At 39.9% G+C, this 21,402-nt stretch overlaps 1 protein-coding gene across 1 annotated transcript; it reads left to right on the top strand.

Annotated features, from left to right (window-relative positions):
• Positions 1-876: 876 nt before the first annotated feature.
• Positions 877-20,728, top strand: SLC39A9 (solute carrier family 39 member 9). Its single transcript, XM_062619196.1, has 7 exons — positions 877-1,424; positions 5,157-5,265; positions 8,529-8,720; positions 10,997-11,065; positions 12,259-12,344; positions 14,241-14,375; positions 16,384-20,728. The coding sequence occupies exons 1-7, from the start codon at positions 1,329-1,331 to the stop codon at positions 16,612-16,614; spliced, it is 918 nt and encodes a 305-aa protein (XP_062475180.1). The 5' UTR covers positions 877-1,328; the 3' UTR covers positions 16,615-20,728.
• Positions 20,729-21,402: the final 674 nt, after the last annotated feature.

The raw sequence follows: 21,402 nt of genomic DNA, 5'->3' as shown, positions 1-21,402 counted from the left end.
ACAATAAAGTAGGACCCCCCCCCAACAAAACAACAAAAACCCCCAAACAAAAGAAGATAAACAAGTGTTATAAGACATGCAGTGATGCACATACAAGTAGTATATTGCACACAAATAAATGACTTTCAGTTACTTCTGCAAGGCAGAAAAAGTGGTTTCAGTGTCACATGATTCCACGCTGGACAACAGGGGCCAGGGCTTGCGGCTGCTCACCCTAGTAGGAACTAACTGCTTTTGAGCAAGTGCCAGACACATGCAGAAGTTCGCTGCAAACCCAGAAGCAGCCGCCCTTCCACCGCAGGTCAACAACTTGCTTCAACACATTCAAATTTATTAAATGAATGCAACAACCTAGTGCGACTGGTAGGCCTTTGTGCTTTAGCGTGCTATTCAAGCAGCCCACCAGCGCAAGTTACCGCCTTTCCCTCCTCCAAGTGCTGGGAAAGAGCCAGGAAAGCTGTACGAGCAGAAACCGCCTCAGTTAACACCAATCAGCCATTTAAGGTAGGCATTTGCGAGGACAGCGCTCGCCGAGAAGAGCTGCGCTCCCAGAACCTCCCTGGAACTAGGCTGAGGCTCCCGGGAAAGCCCGCTCCACGCCACGGCGGGTGCTCCTCCCACCTCCTCCTTTACCGAGAGCAACTGGCTGTTGTGCCGGAGAAACCCTGCCGGCGGCTGGGCACTCTCAGCTCGGGCCTGGAAAGGCGGCCGCGGCCTCCCCCGTTACCCGCCGCGCCTTCCCGCCCATGGCGCCGGCGGCCACCCCTTGCCCCAGGCGGGTAAAGGAAGCACCCCGGGTAGCGCCGCGCCTCGCCGCACCGCTCCCGCCGCCGTGGCCAGGCTGGGTTCAGGCTCCGCCGCGCCCGCCCTCCCTGGAAGGGGAAGTGCTGGCTTGCGGAGGTGCCACTTGGCGTCTGAGGCAGCGCTGGCCGGGTGGAGGCATCGATTTCGGGACTCCTTGTGCCTTCTCCTCGCTTTACGCCATCCCCCATCCCCTTTAGGCCGTCTCCCTGCCCGCTGTAGCCCCGTCTCCCCTCGGGGCCGGTAGGTGCAGCGGAAGGTCTCGCTGCCTCAGGTGAGGGCCGGGCCTACCCGTCCCGGGGATCCCCGGCAGCGGTGTTGGGCGGCCCAGGCGGCATTGCGGCTGCCGTACGCCCGGCCCGGAGGGGCTTCTGCCGGGGTCCGAGCCGAACGGAGCCGTCGGGCAAGAGAGCCATGGCTGGCAGCCCTTCTTGGGAGCTCGGTGTCTGCACGGGTTAAGGCGTTCGGACGAGGTGGAAAAGTTGCTCTCCAATTTCACTTTAAGGGACCGGACAGAACGCAGCGAAATGGATGACTTCCGCTCCATCTGCCTGCTCTCTCTGGCCATGCTGGTGGCCTGCTATGTGGCAGGAATTATCCCTTTGGCAGTTAATTTTTCCGAGGTAAGACAGCTTCGCTGAAATGCGCTTTGGTTGCTAAGGGAGAAACTAGAGTTAGCGCTGTCCCCTTGCAACTATGGAAGTGCTGTTAGGGGTGGTGTCGTGATTTAAAGCTTTTTAGGGAAGTTGTGAATGCGGTGCTTATTTTTATTCAGAATCGCAGCGTAGAATTACGCTTATTTTTTACAGTGTCTGTAAAAGCCATTTAAATGTGCCAGATTTGAGCCAGATTGTCTCAGCCACAGGTGAAGCAAAGTCGTAGCATGTATTGGAAAGCCATAATAGAAGCTGCGTATTCTTGGAAGCTTGTGTCAGAAACTACTGAGCTCAGAGGTTAACTGTTATTATGTGTCTATGGGGTACTCAAATTAGGACTTTTAGAAACGATTCTGAGAATGACTGCTGAAGCAGGTGATGATGATTGTTAGTCTCTGGAAGTTTTCTCATGTGCTCTGATGCCCGAGGGGTTCTTCTCTTTCTGATTGATGGTTGCTGTTTAGAAGTGTGTTGTGAGAATCTAGTTGTTCTAAGGCAGTAAGAGCTCTCTTATGAGAGACTTTCCGTTTCTACTGGGAGCAGCGGTTTGGAAAGTGAGAAAAAAAGTTTGGGGAGTGCTGGAAGAGAGATGTGATTTGTTCTCCTGTCAAGTTACAGAGCTAGTTGCGCCTGTCCTTTGGTCCCTTTATTACCAGGAGGCTTTGGGAGCAGTAGACCCTCAGCAGCATGGAAAGCAAGGCAATCGTGTTTGGTAACACTACAGTTCAGCTAAATGGCTGAGACATGACTATCTTCTGAAGTCTTTACGTAAACATTAGCATAGTTCTGTTTTGCCATTGCTTTGATGGACCTTCTTTTATGTGTCTTCAGTGCTGTTGCTTCTGCTGTCTCTTCAAAACTTACTTTCGTGCTGAAGCCTAGGAAGGGTTTTCTTGGAAGTTTGCTGAGGGCACTGCCTAGTATGCCAGTATTGTCTCTTTTTAATTTAATTTTGAATTTTCTCATGTATTTGCTTGATAGTCATCTGTTGCATCAGACTTTATCTTCAGTGGTGTTTGAAGGTAGCATTCTTGACCTATGTTTATGTGGTTTTTATATATTTTTATAGCTGAATCATGGGGCTTCTAAACCTTTTGGGGCTCCCAGCAGCTGCAGAAAGACAGTTCTATTGTGGATCCAAAACCAACACTGTATAAGTAGTGATCATGTACTTAATAGTCTTCTCTGTGTGTAGCATTTTACTAACAGTACCCGCATACGCTATCAAGTTTCTTATGGTATTTTGAACTCTGAAAAATCCTTGACTCAGTTTACACTTGACTCGGATCAGTATAAAACTCCATCAAAGTCAGGTATGACTATATACTGGTGGTAAAAAGGTACAGACTGAATAGAGCTCCACTGTATTTGTGTATGTAGTTGTACCCTTTCTGCCTAATGCTGATTTGTAGTAAGTACTGCGTTGGTCTAACTTTGGACTGTGTTGGACTATTTTGTACTGAAAAGGACAGGGAGACTTCTCTTGAAATAATAACTTGTTAGTTTGCATTGTTTTAATGGATCTTTAGAATTCACAGCTGCTCAAATAAAAGCAAGCGATTGTAATAAACCAGTATTACTTCTAAAGCTTATTTCCCCTGTGTGTATGTACATATGGGAAATAGATTATAGTGCTGCAGTATTAAGATAATCCTGGTTTTCCTTGTAAGATACTATTTTTTTTTTTTTTTTTGGCAAAATCACTTTATGAACAATGGGTATTGAAGGTTATCTTTTCACATGGATTGCCACTGTATAACAAATTACCATGGATAGTTGTTATATATGCCATGTGTGTGCTTTTAGAAACTTTACAGGTGTTTTCATCTCTTGCGTATTACTATTTGAATATTCCCCAGTAATGCTGCAGTTTTTCCCTTTTTGTCACATTGGCTTGTTTTCAGAAAGCTGGCTGTGCATCTCTCTAGAGCCTCCTATGTCTCCTAGGCGAGTGTTGCCTCTTTGGGTGAGGTAAACAGCTTGTGTCATCATGGTGCATGAAGGAGAACTGATGACATAATAAGGATATGCAACAAGTGTTTTCCTATTAGTTAAACACTGATCTTTGTCTCCGGGCCCTTGGTATTGAACATTAGTATTTTGGTAGCACCCAGGCATCTCACTATGCATGGAAGATGATAATAGTTCTGCCACAGAATGTGTGCTACACAGTTGTTATGAAGATCTAAACTCCCATGATTGCTATGTGTGATATGATAAGGGCTCTTACAGAAATGATGGGAAACAGCCTCTGCAAGGTGTTGTGTTTCACAATATTTTAGATGTTTATATAATTGGATTTTCAGTACATGGCTTTGACTTTAGCCTGTCAGTGTTGTTGTAGTCGCAGGGTAATAGTAAACTGTTCTGATACTGGTAAATCAGAATATAGTCAGTTTGGAAGGGGTGCAGGAGGGGTGATATTTCTATAAGCTTTTTTTTCCCCAGATTAGAATATAACTAGAAAGATAACCTTTACTAACAGTAGCAAGTACTTTTAAACTCTTTGCATGTGTTTTTTAATCATGTTGTACAAATTCTGAATGAAACTATTTTACTATAAAAACATTAAGTTTATGTACTTTTTGTTACGGTTTAATTGCAAATTTGCAATACTTGTGTAACAAATCTATTTTAAAACCTACCTTTGCACAGGGAAAAGGGAATTACCGTGGCCTTTAATGACATGAAGAGCAGAATATCATTTTATATTGCCTTAAGTGCCTTTAAAGGCTTTATTACATTTTGAAATGCTACTGGAAGGCTTAGAAGTGGGTATAAACCCAATGCACATTGCTCTGCATTTATCCATCTCCAGTCAGATTAAAAAAAGGAAAAAGACTGACACGAAATGTGTATTAGCCCCATTATCAGTTTGGTGCAGTTCCATCATTCAAACTCTCATTTGAGTAAGCCTTTTTAAATTATTTTTTTATAATTCAGCTTTTGGAGCTCTTTCTCTTAAATTACTTTTCTGTCCACAGTTTTATGTTTTTAAAGGAAGTCTGTTCTTTTCTTTGTTATATAAATCTAGCTGACTTACCAGTTTACACTCCTAATTGCCAAGTGTATTTGTATTCATAGATGCATTTACATTGTTAGTTCTCTTGTCTTAACGTTTTTGCTTTGCCAATTTATTTTTTTCTTGTATTTTGTTATTTAGTTCGGCTTTTTTGGGAACAGGCAATTTATCTTGTGCTGTGCCATACCTAGCAGTTTTTTTAAGGGACCTGAATGTTAAAGTATAATGTCTAGTACGAAGAATATACTGAGAACAAACCTAGAATGGAGACAAAATGTAGAGTTGCAGACATGCTTCAAAATTCAGCCGCTTTCAGTCTGTCTTTGACTCTGCAGACCTTACATTATGAGGCCTCAGTGGGTAAATTAGACCCATATAATCATCAGTGCCAAATATAACAATTCTTGCTGTTTTCAAGTATGCTACTTTTCATTTCTTGTCTGATGTAAGCAATGGGTCATCTTTAATTTTCATTTCCTGCTTCACTTGATTGCATTGGACACTGGATATGTTTGCTTCTAGAAAGTTGTTAGAAATATAGGACTATGTAACTGGTGCTCTTGAATTGAAATTAGCAAGAGGTTTTGTGGATAATTCCCCTCTCTGCCCCAACCTCTGGAGAGTAAAGAAAGCGTTTTTATTCTTAAAGGTAATACTTGTTTTGTACTTGCTTGCAGGAAAGATTAAAGTTGGTGACTGTTCTGGGTGCTGGGCTGCTCTGTGGAACTGCCTTGGCTGTCATTGTGCCAGAAGGAGTACATGCACTTTATGAAGACATTTTGGAAGGTAAGAGCCAAACTCAGCCACCCTTGTTCAAGGTGACTTAGGTCATGGTGTTAGGCTATACTCAGTATTGTTTCTAGGGCTTTTAACGTGAGATTGGTGGGTTTCACAGCAGCATGATACAAAAGCATCACAGGATCACAAAATTGCAATAGGCATGATATTGCATGTTTATGGTGATTTGACAGAAAGATGTGATCAGGCAGTGGATTGATGACTTGCTGAGTGATCCAGTCATTTGCCCGTCCAGGTAGTGTACTGTTCATGGGACCACAGCTATTTATGCCAGGTCATGTGTAGTGCCCCTTTTTCTGGGAAAAGTTAAAGTTTAACTTTGATAGAACTTCAAAGGAAGTGTAGGGTGGCCTTTGGCAGAGAATGAAATTGTGGATGATTTGCTGTTGCTTTCTGCAGTTTAGACTGCTTCTCAATTAAAGCAATTGCAGAAAGTGTTTTATAGATCTTTATGTACTTTCCCTCATGCAAATTTCTGCCTTTGAAGCTGAAGAATATATTGGAATTAAATGACCTTAATATACCTGACTGAAAATTATTATTATATAGGGCTAATTTACAGAATAGGAGGCATTTCCTTCTTGAGCGAAGGCATTCATTATAATGAAGCAGATGTCCACGCATAGTTCCGTATTCAAGTATCCTGTTCTAGTCTGCTATCACCATTCTTCAAAGGTCAAAGCTAATAGGTCAAATAGGTCAAATAGGGCAATAGGTCAAAGCTAATGCTAATTGTGTCATATAGGCACATGAGTGTGGAGCACATCTTATACCCCAAAGTCTTAGTAAACCTCAGTTTGAGGTTATGACATTATTTGAAATAGTCAGGGCTCATTGCCTCTGAGTGTGCTTTAAAGCTTGCTTTAGCTTGTGCTATTATATTACCATTGCATGTATGAGATTTTTCTAGTATGCTAAGAATCAGAAATTTGTCTGCAGATAAACAGCAACAACTTAGTGGTTACAGGAGAAAGGACTAAAAAGTTGAGTCTGTACAGAACTTTGCAAGTGCCTGTACCATTATTGCTTATCTGCGATTGAGAGATAATTTTAATGCTGTGCTTTTCTTGTACTGCTTTTTTATATATATATATTTTGTTTCTACACGGTTTTAAATTTCATTTTAAATATGCTGTAATTTGTCTTGGTTTAGTTTCCACTGAATTTGTTCTTCTACTTAGATTTAAAGTAAATGGAAGAATAATATGAAATCATCCTTTATCAAGAAGTGAAAGAACCTCTGATTATGCTTTTATACTGTACTGTAATTTGTGCACTCTAATGTAGGATGTCTCTAATGAGCTGTCGTTATGTGTTTGCTCTCCATTCAATTCTAATTTGAAGTAGACTAAACTTTCCTTGTAATGTTATGGCTAGCAGTAAATACAATTGCTGTGAATGTTCGCTTTTTTTCTTCCACTAAATGGGGCATACTGTTCATGTATGAAATGTACAGCCTGCTGTTTAGAGCTATATGCTCTATAACTTGAGGTTTAGTACATGGAGAAAAAAGATAACTTCCCATTACTGCAGTAGTAATATCAGAAGTATTTACCTAGGAAAACAGGATTCGTTCTGTGAATGAATTCAGACTCAATTCCTAACTCTGAGTGTTGTGTCTGAAGCCTGTCTGTAAAGTTTTTTTGTATTGCGAAGAGGCAAGATTTATGGCTATGATAGATTTAACTGCAAGAAATATTTTCAATATTTTTCTTATAAACATAGGATAATCAAAGCGAAGTTTAAGATTGTGAGAACTTGACAGCTTTCAGTACATTTTTCTTTTAATTCACACATTAACATAATTGAGCCTGGAAAGGTGCCTAAAGGAACACTGACTTATATTCATGTAACTTCAGTGGGGGGAAGCAGGAGGGAAGAGAGGGGCCTTTATTTTCCCAGTTTCAACTGTAATTTAACTCTGAGGCTGGTTGCTTGTTACCAGAACAGGTGTTTGTCACTGATACAAAAGTAATTTACTTCTGTATTTTTCCACAGGCCACAGAATAAATAACTTCTAATTTTTGACCTCACAGGCTGAGAGCAAATAGCATATCGTGGTTCAGATTATTATTTGATCATAAGCCTATGTGTTTGTGTAGTGAAACCTTGGTTTGAGTATTACCAGCAAATAAAATTCCTCTGACAATGAACACTGTCACAAAGATTGTCCCAAGTCACCCACTATGTCATATGGCTTGACATGATCTGAAGCAAAGTTTACTTTTTAATATAGCTGTCAACAGTCCTGTACGGTATTGTTATTTTATTGCTCACTCTCATTCAGCACAAATAAGTTTGTGAAAGCTTTCAAGGGCTACCAAGCCTATTCTGATGTGCTTTGTCTGTAGTAATGGCACTGGCCAACTTTGTGTAGAGTTGGATGGATATTACAATTGCGTCTCATTCAAAAAGGTGTATGAATACTCCAGCAAGAAGATAAGTTACTAGAATAAGTCAAATTTTTGCCCTTAATGTCTAAAATCTCTGAAGAGTATTTGACAACCAAAAGACCTCCCCAGATGGACAAAAGCTTTACTTTTGTCACTTAAGCCACAGATATCGGGGGAGCCCAAGTTTATGCTCTGCTTCATTTTGTTTGTTGCCATAAAGTGATGTGCGTGAAAGTTGTACTGTCACTCACTTAAAAAAAGAATAAAATGTCTAGAGTAAACTTTAAAACTGTAAGGTTGAAACAGGAAAGATGTCTGAATTGATAATAATTGTTGTTCAATACAGACTATTCTAATTACCTTGATTCAAGGTAGTTTCAGGGTAGCTCAGTGAGACAAAGTAAATGACTTGGGGGTAGGGGCATGGAATTAAAACTTGTGTAGGGAAAGGAAACAACCACACAATATTCAACCCCAGGGCTTGGACTTCCTAGGTTTTTAGGATGGTACTAACATTTGTAGGACAGTGCTGACTTAATTGTTCTAGTCTGTATCAGTGCTAATTTATTTAACTAGAGACTGATGCTTTGAGATAAGTTAATCTTAAAAAGTCGCATTAGGTCTCAGTGGATTCAACCTATTTTATTTCTTCACTCTATATTTTCTTACTTAAATAAAGATTATGACTTAATCTGCTTGACAGTATCTCGCAATACTGACAAAATTGGCAATTTCAGTTACAAAATGAATTATTCTGCAATTTTTATCAATCAATATGCATTTAAAATGCAGCATTTAAACAAAGTAGCCTGGCCATGTTTAGTCCTGTCTCCTAATCTGCTTGCTTACCTACCACAGGGAAGCATCACCCGGCGAGTGAGATGCAGCATGTGATGGAGTCTGAGAAGGTGGCAGAAATCCCGGTTGCACATGAGTATGGCCATGACCATTCCAGGTTACATGCCTACATTGGTGTATCCCTTGTCCTTGGCTTTGTCTTCATGCTGTTGGTGGATCAGATAGGCAGCTCTCATGTGCACTCCACAGATGGTAAGTAAAGATTCACTTCATTTAGACTTGCTGATTGATTGACTTAGTCTTAATTAGCAAGTTGCAGTTTTTTTTAATGCTACTGGGATTTAATTTTATCAGTCATGTTGAGAGTTTTAGTAGGTGCTTTACAAACAAAAAGCAAGGTCTGTGGTGAAGTGTTTGTGCTGAAAATCTGTCCTGGAATTCAGCATAATTTGAGAGCTTGCTTTGCTAACATGAAATAACTGTATGAGCACATATAGTAACGCTTTGTTTTACAGTATCACCCATAGGGAATTTTTTTGGCTTTCCAAAAACCTTCAGGTTAGTCTTATCTTTGTTTGTTTTTCCTACAAAATTTTTGTGCATGTAGGTAAAATTTGCAAAGAACAGCAAGTTACCTTAAGTAAGACTCCAGAAATTACTAGATGTAAGCTCTGGTACTTTTCTGTAACTGCACAGCTGCACTCCCCTACTGGTCTAGAGCCTCACTTCCACACGCTTTCTGCTTAGAGCAAAGGTAAATCAACATCATTGAAGACTGTTTAGATGCCTACGATTGCCTTTGTTTTCTGCCTATGGCTTCACGCTCAGGCTGAGTGCACCAAAGGTGTTTTATCATCTGAAAAGGTATTTTATTGCTTTTGGCTGCACATTTTCTCCTACATAATCTCCTCTGATGGTGGAAATTGTCCCTCAAAAATTAAGGATTTTGTCTTGAAGGAAGCATAAAACGTGTGCGCGCACGCACACACGCGCACACACACACACACACACAGAGGTATGTTTTGGTTGGATCCTTGGCAGTTCACAGTGCAGCTCTTGAAATGCCTGTATGAGGTTAGTGTTGTGGGGCAGATGGGAAGCCAGTGCAGGGGCTGTGACACCTTTGTGCTCCTGAAGAAGCATAAATGGAGCCAAAGTTATGTCTAGCTGATTTTCAGAGCTTTTCAAAGGAAACAGTGGCACTAAGGATGACAAGGGGATGCAGGCTGACAGGAGAATCTTTGAGCAGGGATGCCTCACACTAGGCTCTGCTGCCCAAGATTCTTTCCAGCCTGGCCTTGAACACTGCCAGGGATGGAGCATTTACCGCTTCTTTGGGCAACCTGTTCCAGTGCACCATCCTCACAGTAAAAATTCTGTTAGCCAGAATGGGATATGAAACCAAATGTAGCTCTTTGAGTGTTTTTTGTTCTGGTCAATCTAAAACAAATTCAGAGGAAACATTCTCTGTGAATATCTCCTCCTATTTGATTGGAGTATTCCATCACAGTCGCCCAAATGCAGCTTATGCAGTGAATTGCTCAAGTAGGCTCCCCTAGATTCAGAGGATCAATCTGACTGAAGAGAATACATTAGTTGTTAGCCAGCTCCCTTCCCTGATCTGATTCACTGGGCAACTGTGTGGGTGCCTGGGCACTGGGGAGAAACTGGAGGTGGGGGAACAGGAGGGAAGGAATAGGACTGGACTCTCTGTTTCGGTTACAGTGCAGACTAGTAGTATAATTACCACTAGTATAATGAAGTAACAGCTGTTCAACTGTTTGGAGTTAAACAGTTGAACAATAAGAGGTTTCTGTACCTGTATAGGACTTGCCTGCTCTGTTCATTGCAGTGGTCCTTTGTACAGCTTCACTGCTGATTGCATAGTGGTGGACATTGCCCTGTTGTGTTGTGTAATGAGCTAACCTGCAAATGTCCTCAGAGTGGTTGTCAAACAATTCCAGTCAAAACACTGGATCTCAAGCAGCACTAGTTGCATTTCTTCTCTATGATGACTGACATTGGAGGGAAGTCTTTGCAACTGCTGCCATGACAAGTAGAATTTATTGCTTATTAGGAATTGTCAGAGAATCAGTGCAGCAGAGACTGCCCCAGACTGTCACCTGAAGGAAAATGCCAACACTGGGCTACGTGGGAAAAAAATCATCCTGACTCTTCAAGCACCTCTGGATTCTGGGCATGCAAAACTAGCTATTCTTCCCCTTGGTAGCACAGGTCTCTAACATTTGGTTTCAGGAGGTTAAGAAAAACAACTCCTGCTGCCTGTATTAATGATCCTGTAAATTGAAAAGCATTATCTATGATTCTGTCACTTGTTGATAGAACTTCAGGTGATTTGGAGGTGTTAAGTATCATACTATTTTACAGTAAACCTAATGCAGAAATACAAAAGCTGGTAGTTTTGAATATAACTGCTTAAGCGGCTGGTAGACACATATGCAGTGATACATATTTCTCCAGCATAATTTATGTATTTGTTCTCTTAACCTTCCTTATCATCATTTCAGATCCAGAAGCTGCAAGATCTGGCAACTCCAAAATCACAACAACACTGGGACTAGTAGTCCATGCTGCAGGTAATATGGGACCTATTGTTAGGACTTGGACTTCTGTTGCTGTGCAGCTTAACTTTAGATGTGATGAAAACACTTGGATTTTTTTTCTTAAAGGTGGCTTTTTATTTAAAAACAACCCCCAAAAAAACCCAAAACAAAAACCACCCACCAAAACAAATCAAACAACAACAAAAACACAGGCTGGGTAGAACTAAGGATCTTTCCCAAAACTCACTGGGAAAGCATACTACAGTGCTGAGAATGTTCCATGGAGTTTTGTTTGGGTACAGTTTTGTAACTTTATTTTTCCCATTTGAAAAGTTGTGTGATGCTCACTGTGCCTCTTCAATTCTTTTGCTGGCTGCTTTAGCTGCTATATTTCAGTACACACCAACACATTTGATAAGTAGTGTGAAACACCTTTGGGTTTGCTTGTCAGTTGACCTGTGTATTTAAAAAAACTTTTAAGTTCAAAACATGTATTTTGTGGGAAAAAGGACATAATAAGGTGGAACACAAAGATTTGACAGACATTTGGGCTGACTTGCAAGGGCTTAAAAAGTTACATGTGTGTTGCAGCCAACCCATGTTTGTGTTGTAGTTCTTCACTATATATGTGTAGTATAAATATGCTCTTGAGTCTCTTCTACTAATTGTTATTGTCTAGATAAGTTATAAGATGTTGGTAAAAAGATTTCTTCACTAAATGAAATGTCTCTATATTAAGGATTAATATAGAATGCATTTCCTACTTCATATAGACAAGATATTTATGTTAAAAGGTAAAAATATAGTATTTACAACAGTTTATTTGAAAATTCATTTAAAAAGTAGTAATTAAAATTTTCTTAGAATCTAAACCAGATTTTTTTCTAATTCAGAGAGAAACCACTTCTACTACAGAAGACTAAAATAACTAAACTTCTTACCTGATTCTGATTTGTCAGAATGTGTCAGTACTGACTATATTTCTGTGTATGATTCTTATAGTCTTGGGAAATTAGACACAGCTCCTGTTGAAGGTTGTCTAATACCCTGTAATTATTGTGCCTTAACAGCAAAGGGGAGTGAATCGTGTTGGATTGGTATTGTTAATGGCATTTTGAGTAACAGGACTTCTTGAATCAACATGTTTTGTGCCATCACCTGTTGAGAGGATGGGAAAGCTGAAATTAATGTGGAGGAATAATTATGAATTTGCACTCCTGTTTCAGCTGATGGTGTTGCATTGGGTGCAGCAGCTTCAACTTCTCAAACTAGTGTCCAGTTGATAGTGTTTGTTGCAATTATGTTGCACAAGGTAAGTCATCACCCAAAAAAATCTTTTTTGCTCTTTAAAAGACTGTTAAAGCATACAGAAATTGCTGAAGATCTTAAGTTTCCTTAGTGATGTGATATGGAAATGTGTAACACCATCAGAATTGACAGGTTAGTGATACAGCTTCAAGGACCAAAAAGCCCTGATACGATGTGTGACAAAGCAGGGAATGATGAGTACTAAGTGTGAAGGGAATATGAGTGAGAGAGAATTCTGACTGCCTGCTGCCTGCTTTGGTTGCAGTGGTTGGAAAGTGTCCCAAAAGAAGGGAGAGAAAAGCCCACGAAAACGTGGGAGCTTCACGTGACTTTTTCTGAAGCTAGTGTGGTGGTTTGTTTATTTTAAACAACCCCTTTCCTGGATTCCTACTGCTGTAAGAGTTGTATTCAAAGAAGTTCTAGAGGATGGAGCGCAGAAGTACATGCTAGTGTATTCAAGGACGAAAAGTAGGTTTATGCTGATCACAGCAGGGTCTTTATTATGTAATGTTCTTAAGAAAATGGGAAGTGTATTTGTTACGGTTTTACTGTTTAAAGGGTTAGTTTTTGAAACCACTTAATAACAGAGTACTAAATTGTAACTTGTGGTTACCTGTGTTATTGTAGTAGCTTCAACATCAGTCATGTGCCAAAAAAAAATATTTTTCTGATGGTAACAAGCAAACAGTGGGTTTTGGAGATTGGAAGATCTTTCTCCTTAACGTTTGTGCAAAGATACCTATTAGCTACGTAGGTTCTAAACACGTGTGCAGATGCATATTTGACTTATGGTAGCATATACATATATTACAGTAGTAAGTCATACATTCCTCCAAAAACCTTACTTGTATAATTGCATGTTCAAAATGTTAGGAAAGCTGGATCTAGTATATCTTTCATATATGTCATATGTTCATAGTGTATCTGTTCATACAAAACTTGTGGTTTACATACCTGTCTTCAGAGGTGGCAAATCTTACTGTGAATCTTCGTTTATGGCTGTTGCCAAGTGAAACCTGTTGTTATTCTTGATGTTCAAATTAACTGACTTTTAAAATTGTATAACTTTAGAAGAGGGAAATTTCTTCTATGAAAGATTATAAAGAAATTTTTGGTATTGAAAGATAAACGCATTTCTTCTCTGGTGTCTTTTTCTGGTCTTCTGATCCTGATTGATGTTTTTGTCTTAGCTTTTTTCCTTCACTCATGGTTTCCTTTTTCCAGGTTAAAAAATAAAAATCTGTGTATTAAACTGCTCAGTATATTTTTAGTTTGTCTTATCTGGAAAATGTCAGTGTGGATTGCTGTTGTCCTTATGCAGGTGAAAATATAGTGAGTTCCATGAGTGCAGGACAGCTATGACTTGTGGGTAAGAAACTGAATGCCAGCAGAGGGAGAAGGAAATGTTTGTTTGCTTCCCAGTGGGAACAGAAATGAAACTTAATGGTGAACTAGTCAAAGAGCTCTTAAGTCTGTTCATGTGAAGGCTGACAGTTATCTATCTTGGGGGATTTTGTAGAATTTTTTTCTGCTGTAGATAAAGAAACTGTCTCTCTAAGGTTGTGTAGTACTATCGGGATGAAAAAAATCACAGAAGTTTATGGAGATTTGGGGATTACAGCAATGGCTCAAGTAAGAGTGAACATTTTAATATTTTTAATGACTACACAAATCTGTGTACTCTGATAGCCAGAACATGAGTTTTCATTACATATGTTTATTAAGGTAGGGCCGTCTCCAGGCTACTGTTGTATTTGGGTTAACGGCAATATGCTAGTGCTCTGCCTGAATTTCTTCCAAGTCTGTACACTTCAGTGTAGCAATTCATATTTCAACTTTATCTCAGTTTTCAGAAGGTTTTAGAAAGTATTGTATTACAAGTGAATATTGTTTTTTGCAGGCACCAGCTGCCTTTGGCCTGGTTTCCTTCCTGATGCACGCTGGGCTGGAACGGAATCGAATTAGAAAACACTTGCTGGTCTTTGCATTAGCAGCACCTGTTATGTCAATGGTGACATACTTAGGGCTAAGCAAGGTAGGTCTGTGATTTGTTGTACTTAAAATGTAGCTTAGTGGTGGAGTTTGGGGAAAGGAATCAATGAGTTTCATAGAACATTATTCCAAACTGCTTGAAAAATTTAGCAGAATGGAGATGATAAAATAAGTAGATGAAAAGGTAGCAGTATGAATGCATGAAATAAAAAATAACCCTTGCTTTCCATCAGAACCAGTGACGTAACTCCTATAGAGTTTTGTATAGCTTTTTGTAGAAGGCTGGTTTCTGACTTTTTTTTGCGTGCTCCCCACTGTGAAAAATTTATTCATATACCAGCTTTTGTCTGGTGATTATAACTGAGGAATTTTCAGTGTTGCTGCATGCATTTTAGTGTGCAGGTAGAAAATCACAGAATGGCTTGGGTTGAAAAGGACTTTAAGATCATCTAGTTCCAACCACCCTGCCATGGGCAGGGACACCTCACACTACACCATGTCACCCAAGACTGTCCAACCACGCCTTGAACACTGCCAGGGATGGAGCATTTACCACTTCTTTGGGCAACCCATTCCAGTGCCTCACCACCCTCACAGTAAAGATCTTCTTCCTTATATCTAACCTGAACTTCCCCTGTTTAAGTTTGAATCTGTTACCTCTTGTCCTGTCGCCACAGTCCCTGATGAAGAGTCCCCCTTCATCATCCTTGTATGCCCCCCGTAATATTTGTTTCTCCCACCATCTCAGAACTGTTCCTGTATGTTCAAAGTCTTTTTCGTGTTATGTCAGAGGTTGAATCCTCAGCTAGAACAGCCTTTTTGCCTCTTGGACTCCTTAAAACCATAGTCTTGTCTCAGCTTTATACAACAAATGGCCTGTGAAGTAGGCCACTGCATATGACTCTATATCTCTATCCAAATTAAATGCTTCTGTTTCTCACAGCATTTCCTATGACTCTCCGGTATTTTTAATTGCTGTGGGCCATGCTGGTGACAGACTATGGTGTTGTGTTGTAAAGAATCTAATGTGATCTTATGAAAATCAAGGCATGAGAGGAAAGATTAAGTAAATCATCTGGGCTAATCTCTTTACTTCATGAGAAGGACTTATATTTGATACTGCAGTACAGGAGACATCAGAAGGGGTTGGGTTTGTAAATAGAAATAAGAATGATCTTTGAGTATTCTTCTGATGTAGACTTACTAAGAGTTGGGTTTGCATTTTGCAAACAGAGAATTGATAAGGCATAAGGGCTGTCACAGTGGTTTTATAGCTCCAGAGTAGAAGATGTGTCTCCAGTCTGGAAAAATAACCTTAGGACTAACACATTTGAATTGGAAATTGTTCAAGAAGCATTTTGAAACTGACACAAGTGGGTTTGAATTTCATTACATTTAATGATGTGTCCTATGATCTTAATCCTAGTATGAACCTGAAGAGGTACTTAGATTTGATCCAGAAGATGCATGTCTTTATCAAGTTTGCATGGAAATTCTCAAAGATTTGGGTGTTCACTTGTACATACAAAGGAAATATTGAATGAGTGATGTTTTGGGACTTAAATGTAGCAAATATTGCGCTGACCAGGAGGGGACCAGATATTTAAAGGCTACTATCTGATCTGAACGTTTTGTTTAGAAAAAGTGAGGGGGAAAAAAAAGTCTTGAGTCCTTCCTAAAATTTGTGGATTAGCAATATAAACATTTTTTTTAAGTGCACTTTGTCATTTTGGCATCTTTTATGTTGCTGTGAGATGCTCAAACAAGATGTTTCATTTGGCACAGACTGACTCTTTTCTTCTGTTAAGGATTCCTAGATGTCCAAAGTGAACTAACTGGGATGAGAGGTACCTTTCTGACATGCTAACTTTAACATGTCATCTTAGTTGCTACATATAAGGTGCATGACACAAAGTAATACATTGAACCATTGTCTCTGTGATAGAAAAAGAGTTGGTAGAAGTCCTACTGTGTCTGGCTGCTTACAGAATTTTATTATTGGTTGAAGAACATCTGCTTATTTTTGTTCTTTCTGTCTTTTTCCATTTCAGAGCAGCAAAGAAGCCCTTTCAGAAGTTAATGCCACCGGAGTTGCTATGCTGTTTTCTGCTGGGACTTTTCTTTATGTTGCCACAGTTCATGTCCTCCCAGAAGTAGGAGGAATTGCTCATAGCCACAAATCTGAATCAAATGGAGGAAAAGGACTCAGTCGTCTGGAGGTGGCAGCCCTAGTAATAGGATGCCTTATTCCTCTAGTTTTGTCCATTGGACACCATCACTAAATGCTCGAATTTCACCGTTCGCCTCGATCTGACATGAGCAGTAACTGTTGGCTGCTCCCTTTATCATTGTCTCTTACTCATCATCCATCCCATCCACTTCATGGAGTTCAGAGGGAACGTTGATTGCAAAATGAGGAATACTGGGAAAGCTTTTAGTGTAGCAAAATGTACTTTGGTAGCCGGACGTAATTCTGTGTAACTTTCTTTTCTGAAGACATTTGCTATTTTAATTGTTACTTCTGGCCCTATTCTCAGGGAAGATGGAATTTGGAGTTTAAGAAAAGTGAGCAGGGAAGAACATAGCGACTCATCATGAAATTTCTATCACCAAAATATCCTGCAATTCAGCTTTCACAGCTGAGAGCAAAAACAAAGGATGGCTGCTGTGTGAGAGGTTGAAGTCTTACTAATGAAGAACGGGGTTTCCCCTCATCGGTTTTGTATTGTCCTGACAATGCAACTGGTCCTTGTGATGTTTGTCACTAATTGTATGGCAAAAGTGGGCTGTAGTCAGAACTCTGGACAACACTGCAATTGTCACAGAAGTGTCACTGATAGGAAAGAGTTGATATAATCAAAGTGTAGGATTAGAGTAGGGAATCAGCTGGTTAAGAAAGTGCAAACAAATTTTGCGGTGGATTCCAGTAAGACAAAGAATAGAAGCAAGGAGAGTAGTGTTTTGATTGTTTATACAACTGTTAATAAACTTTTAAAAGGCACTATTTCTTGGGAGATGGTCTTCTGCCAAGTCCGGAAAGCAAAGGCACCAAAAACATTAGTAGGAATTAAGTATTGGGTGCTGTGATTACACTACTGCTACTGTTAAGAGAGATACCCATAGTGTCCATTGAAACTGAGCTGCTCTGGGCTCTGAAGAGTAGAAATCTGATGGAGACAGCTGTTGAGGGACCAGAGAACTTTATTAGCTCATTTTCAGAAGTCTGAACTGCTGAAATCAGTGAGGGTGCAGGGGTTTAAATAACAGTCATTAAATAAAAGGTGTTAAGGCTAACAAAATAAGATGTTTAACTAAATATTTGTTACATATAGAGTACAAAGTGTAACTAAAGCAGTTCTGAACAAAAACCCCACAAACAAAATACCCAAATTGGTGGGTCCCCAGTGGAACGGTTAGGCATTTTGTTTTTCTTTGGGAACTCTGCATTTGCCTCTTACTCTGGTAAGCATTGCTTTTGGTGAATCTACTGGAGGACTTACTGCTAACTGCTGATGTCTCTCATTGCAGAAGAGTGATAGAAGATCCCTCCTTTCCAAGGCACAGCCTTCTCTTGTCAGACACCATTTCTCTTATGCAAAATATATTATACTCTAATAACTGAGGTGCATTGAAAAGTCATGAAAGCTTGACATGAACACACTCAATATAAAATCATTTCTTTAGGGGAAAACTTTTTAATGCTATACCCTTTTTAAGCTGTAATGTCTGCACTTTTTAAAGGTAACATTGCCAAATATTTTTTTTTGTTTGTTTCAAATGGATTTTTCAAGGCTTGAAATATCTTCTTAACTGAAGTGCTTCTTGTTTCCATCTGAATGAGTGTGTCTGTTTCTCATGCTGTTTATTGTGTGTACTACACAGGCCATTGTGCCACTTGAACTTCTTTACATTTTTGTCATTGTCCTCTTTGTCTAGTAATTCAGTAATGGTTATGGCCTGGTTCTTGGACTAGTGATTACTTTGTCTGATGGCTTTGTAACAATACAGGTGTATCCCAGGATTGAACCTAGTATTGATCTCTGGGAGTGCTTGTTCATTTGTGTAGTTTACTATATAAAATCAATGCAAAATTCTTAGAAATCATTTTTTCCCACGAGACAGTATTTTCAGATAGAATTAGTGTATCAGGCCTAAACAGGCATTTTTGACATTAGACCTTCAAAAGTTCTGAAAAGCCACTGCAAAATCAGTGGCATAGATGAGATCCTCTCCTGCACTTTATTTTACAGCATACATATGTGACTTCTAAGTTACCTGTTTAAAAAGGTCAGTGATACAGGTTATTGAAACATGCGAATGATGCACAGTGATGTTTTCACCAGAGCTCCCAGTGTTCTTCCTTATTTCCCCCTAAATACCTTCTTCCTTGATAATCTCAGTGTTTTACCTTGCTTAATCATCCCCCGTAACTGTTTCCAGGAGCTGGAGAGTTTGCAAGATCTGCAGCAGAAGCAGGAGATAGCATAGTGCAGCACCAGATGCTTATGTTTTGTAAAACAGTAAGCTTTTTTTCTTTAAATTATCATCTGTCACTTGCACTTCCACCCTACTAGTTAAATGGCATCCTGACTGGGTTCCACTTCTGCCTCATTCTATGTATAACAATAGCAACAGTTTCAGGAGGTATATAGGTAAGGTCTCATTTTATGCCTTTTTGCTCCAGTGTTGGAGAATGTCGATAGTACCTTCTTACAAGCATCAGTGTGCACTGATGAGGATGTGGCAGCCAGCCTTTTCACTCTGATGTAACTTCTGGAGTATTAATCATCGGAGGTGCTGCTGCTGAGAGGTCTTCTTGTCTTTCTTTTCACCTGGCCCCCAGATCCTATTCCCAATTTGTGGGGCAGCCACCAGAAGGGGTAATATTCAGTTTAATGATTCATGAACTAGAGAGGCTGAGTTACAGCAGAGGTGAGAGATTTTAAATTAAAACATTGGCACTTTAAAATTGGCACAAAAATTCTGATAATGCGTACTTTTCATTTTGGAACTTTGTTAAGTGGTAGAAGACTTCTATTTTTTCCTACCCATTTAGAAGCAGCAATAGCATTTTCTTTTGGCTGCCTCTGTTATCCCTGTGTTGAACTACTATTTTCAATTCTGTAGCTGAAACTGCAGTGACTAAGGAAGCTTTTGGTTATGTGATAAGGAGAACGTAAAATTTTAAATGATCAAAGTATTCCAAATTGCTAGTTCCACATAGAGGATTATTTTCTTGAAGCAGAGTATTTTAAGGAGTTAAATAAAATGGTCCATTTTATCATAGCTATGTTTTTACTTTTTTCACCATCTGTCACAGTAAATCCAGGCGCTACATGTAGTCAGTGCCATCTGGTATCATTTTCTACTCAGGGGACCTTGGTCCAAACAAATTCCTCTTACTCTCTGTAATAACCATCTTTGCCCATGTTCTCTGCTGTGAGGTAGGTGGCAGCAAGTCTAGCACTTTAACAAAGTGCATTTCCTTCTGTAAATTCCTCTAGGAAATCAGCTGTATTTTCTGTTAATGATTCTTATTTGATGATAGGAATTAGATTAAAGCTCTTTGTTGGTCCTGTTGTGTTCAGCTACTTTCCTTACTGTTCTAATTCTTCTATTGCTCCTTACATAAAGAAGGGAAATATACTCTTTCAGCATCTGATGATAGATGCAGAAGCTGCACTAACATTAACTTCAGTGAGGGTGGCAGAGCTGTCACACCAGGATAGGAATTCTTCATAGTTGTGGCATGTCAAATGACTGGGTGTTAAACAGAGAACCCACTGTTGACTTCAAATATCTGTTTCCAGGTGGACTGTGTAAAAGGCTAATGCTATCCAAGAGACCCGGGAAAACTGCAGTGTTTTTCAGGAACTAGTTCAGAGCCTTCAAGGAGCTTTTGACGGTAGCAGGTGTACCCTTGTGATATCAGCTGTATGCAGAATGAGAGAGATGCTGTGGAATAAATGGTGCTGCTGTTCCCGCTCCCATCCCGTTCTGTGCTGGGACTTGGGAAGAAGAGGAAGGAAATGTATTTATATTCTTTCGGGGGTGGTGGGGGAAGGAATGGTTGCTGTATGGTGGGGAAGTATATGCTGAATTTCAGATTCCTGTTCACCTCTTTTAAAAATAAAGTATTTCTTTTTTCTTACTGTCCTTTTATTACATCCCTTAACGGCCCTGGCTTTCTAGGGGAAAACATTGCTTGGTCATAGCTGTTTACCTGACTCCATGTATGGAACTGTGATTTTAATATCTCTTTTTCAGAACCATTTGTACACAAAATCATTCCATGAATGGCTGCCTTATGATTTTTCCACTTTAATTGTGAACGGTTAAAATAATGTTGCCATTTTCAATTTGTTTTATTATATTAAATTTTTACTAGGTGCAGTGCTTTGGAGTTGGCTTGTCATTTATTGCATGGGGTTTTGTGACAGCTCCATCACAGAACAGTGACAATCTTCAATGGGGTGTGCGCAATACAGGCAGTACATTTTGTTTGAATGTTTGCTACTTCACAACATCTGAGTGTCTCCTGGAAGCCTGAAGTGTGAAACTGCTGGGAGATGTTGGGAGGCAGTCTAGCAGGTTGGTTTGGACGAATGGGTTTAGAGTTATAAATACAGAAATAATTTGACAGTTTCTGTCTCCCACAGAGTGTTCAGGAGTTGGCATTGCCCTGGAGCTACCTCTTCCACCCCCCAGGGAGATCTCTGAAGCTTGCAAGGCGGGGACCTCTTTGGAGGGCCAGGATGAGATGACAGGCTCAAGATTGCTCCAGGCCACTTTTAAACTGGAGGACACCATGGGCTAAACAAAATTGAGAGCCCAGTATAGAGTGAAAACAAACCTTGTCAGCACCAAGCCCAAAATGCAAACACTACAACCCTCCATTCTTTTTGGAAACTTTGTGACAAAGCAGCTTTTCCTGTATGGGAAATATGCATGGGAAGATGTGAAAAAAACCTTAGCCTGCTTCTTGTCCTTATGTTAAGGGGAAAAACTGTTGGTAAAATCTTTCATGCTCCTGTTCTGTGTGGTTTTGGTGGGTTTTTGTATTTTCCCCA

The sequence above is a fragment of the Pezoporus occidentalis genome, unplaced genomic scaffold, assembly GCF_034315485.1.
Source record: "Pezoporus occidentalis ecotype Australia unplaced genomic scaffold, CSIRO_AGI_Poc_V1 ctg21, whole genome shotgun sequence".
In the NCBI taxonomy this organism is placed as follows: domain Eukaryota; kingdom Metazoa; phylum Chordata; class Aves; order Psittaciformes; family Psittacidae; genus Pezoporus; species Pezoporus occidentalis.
The sequence above is the reverse complement of the archived record's forward strand: the minus strand, read 5'-3'. Positions and strand labels throughout refer to the sequence as shown.

Coding starts and splice junctions, on each gene's coding strand:
- SLC39A9 (XM_062619196.1), top strand. CDS start 1,329: ATGGATGACTTCCGCTCCATCTGCCTGCTCTCTCTGGCCATGCTGGTG. Junction 1,425..5,156: donor TGGCAGTTAATTTTTCCGAG/GTAAGACAGCTT, acceptor ACTTGCTTGCAG/GAAAGATTAAAGTTGGTGAC. Junction 14,376..16,383: donor CATACTTAGGGCTAAGCAAG/GTAGGTCTGTGA, acceptor TTTCCATTTCAG/AGCAGCAAAGAAGCCCTTTC.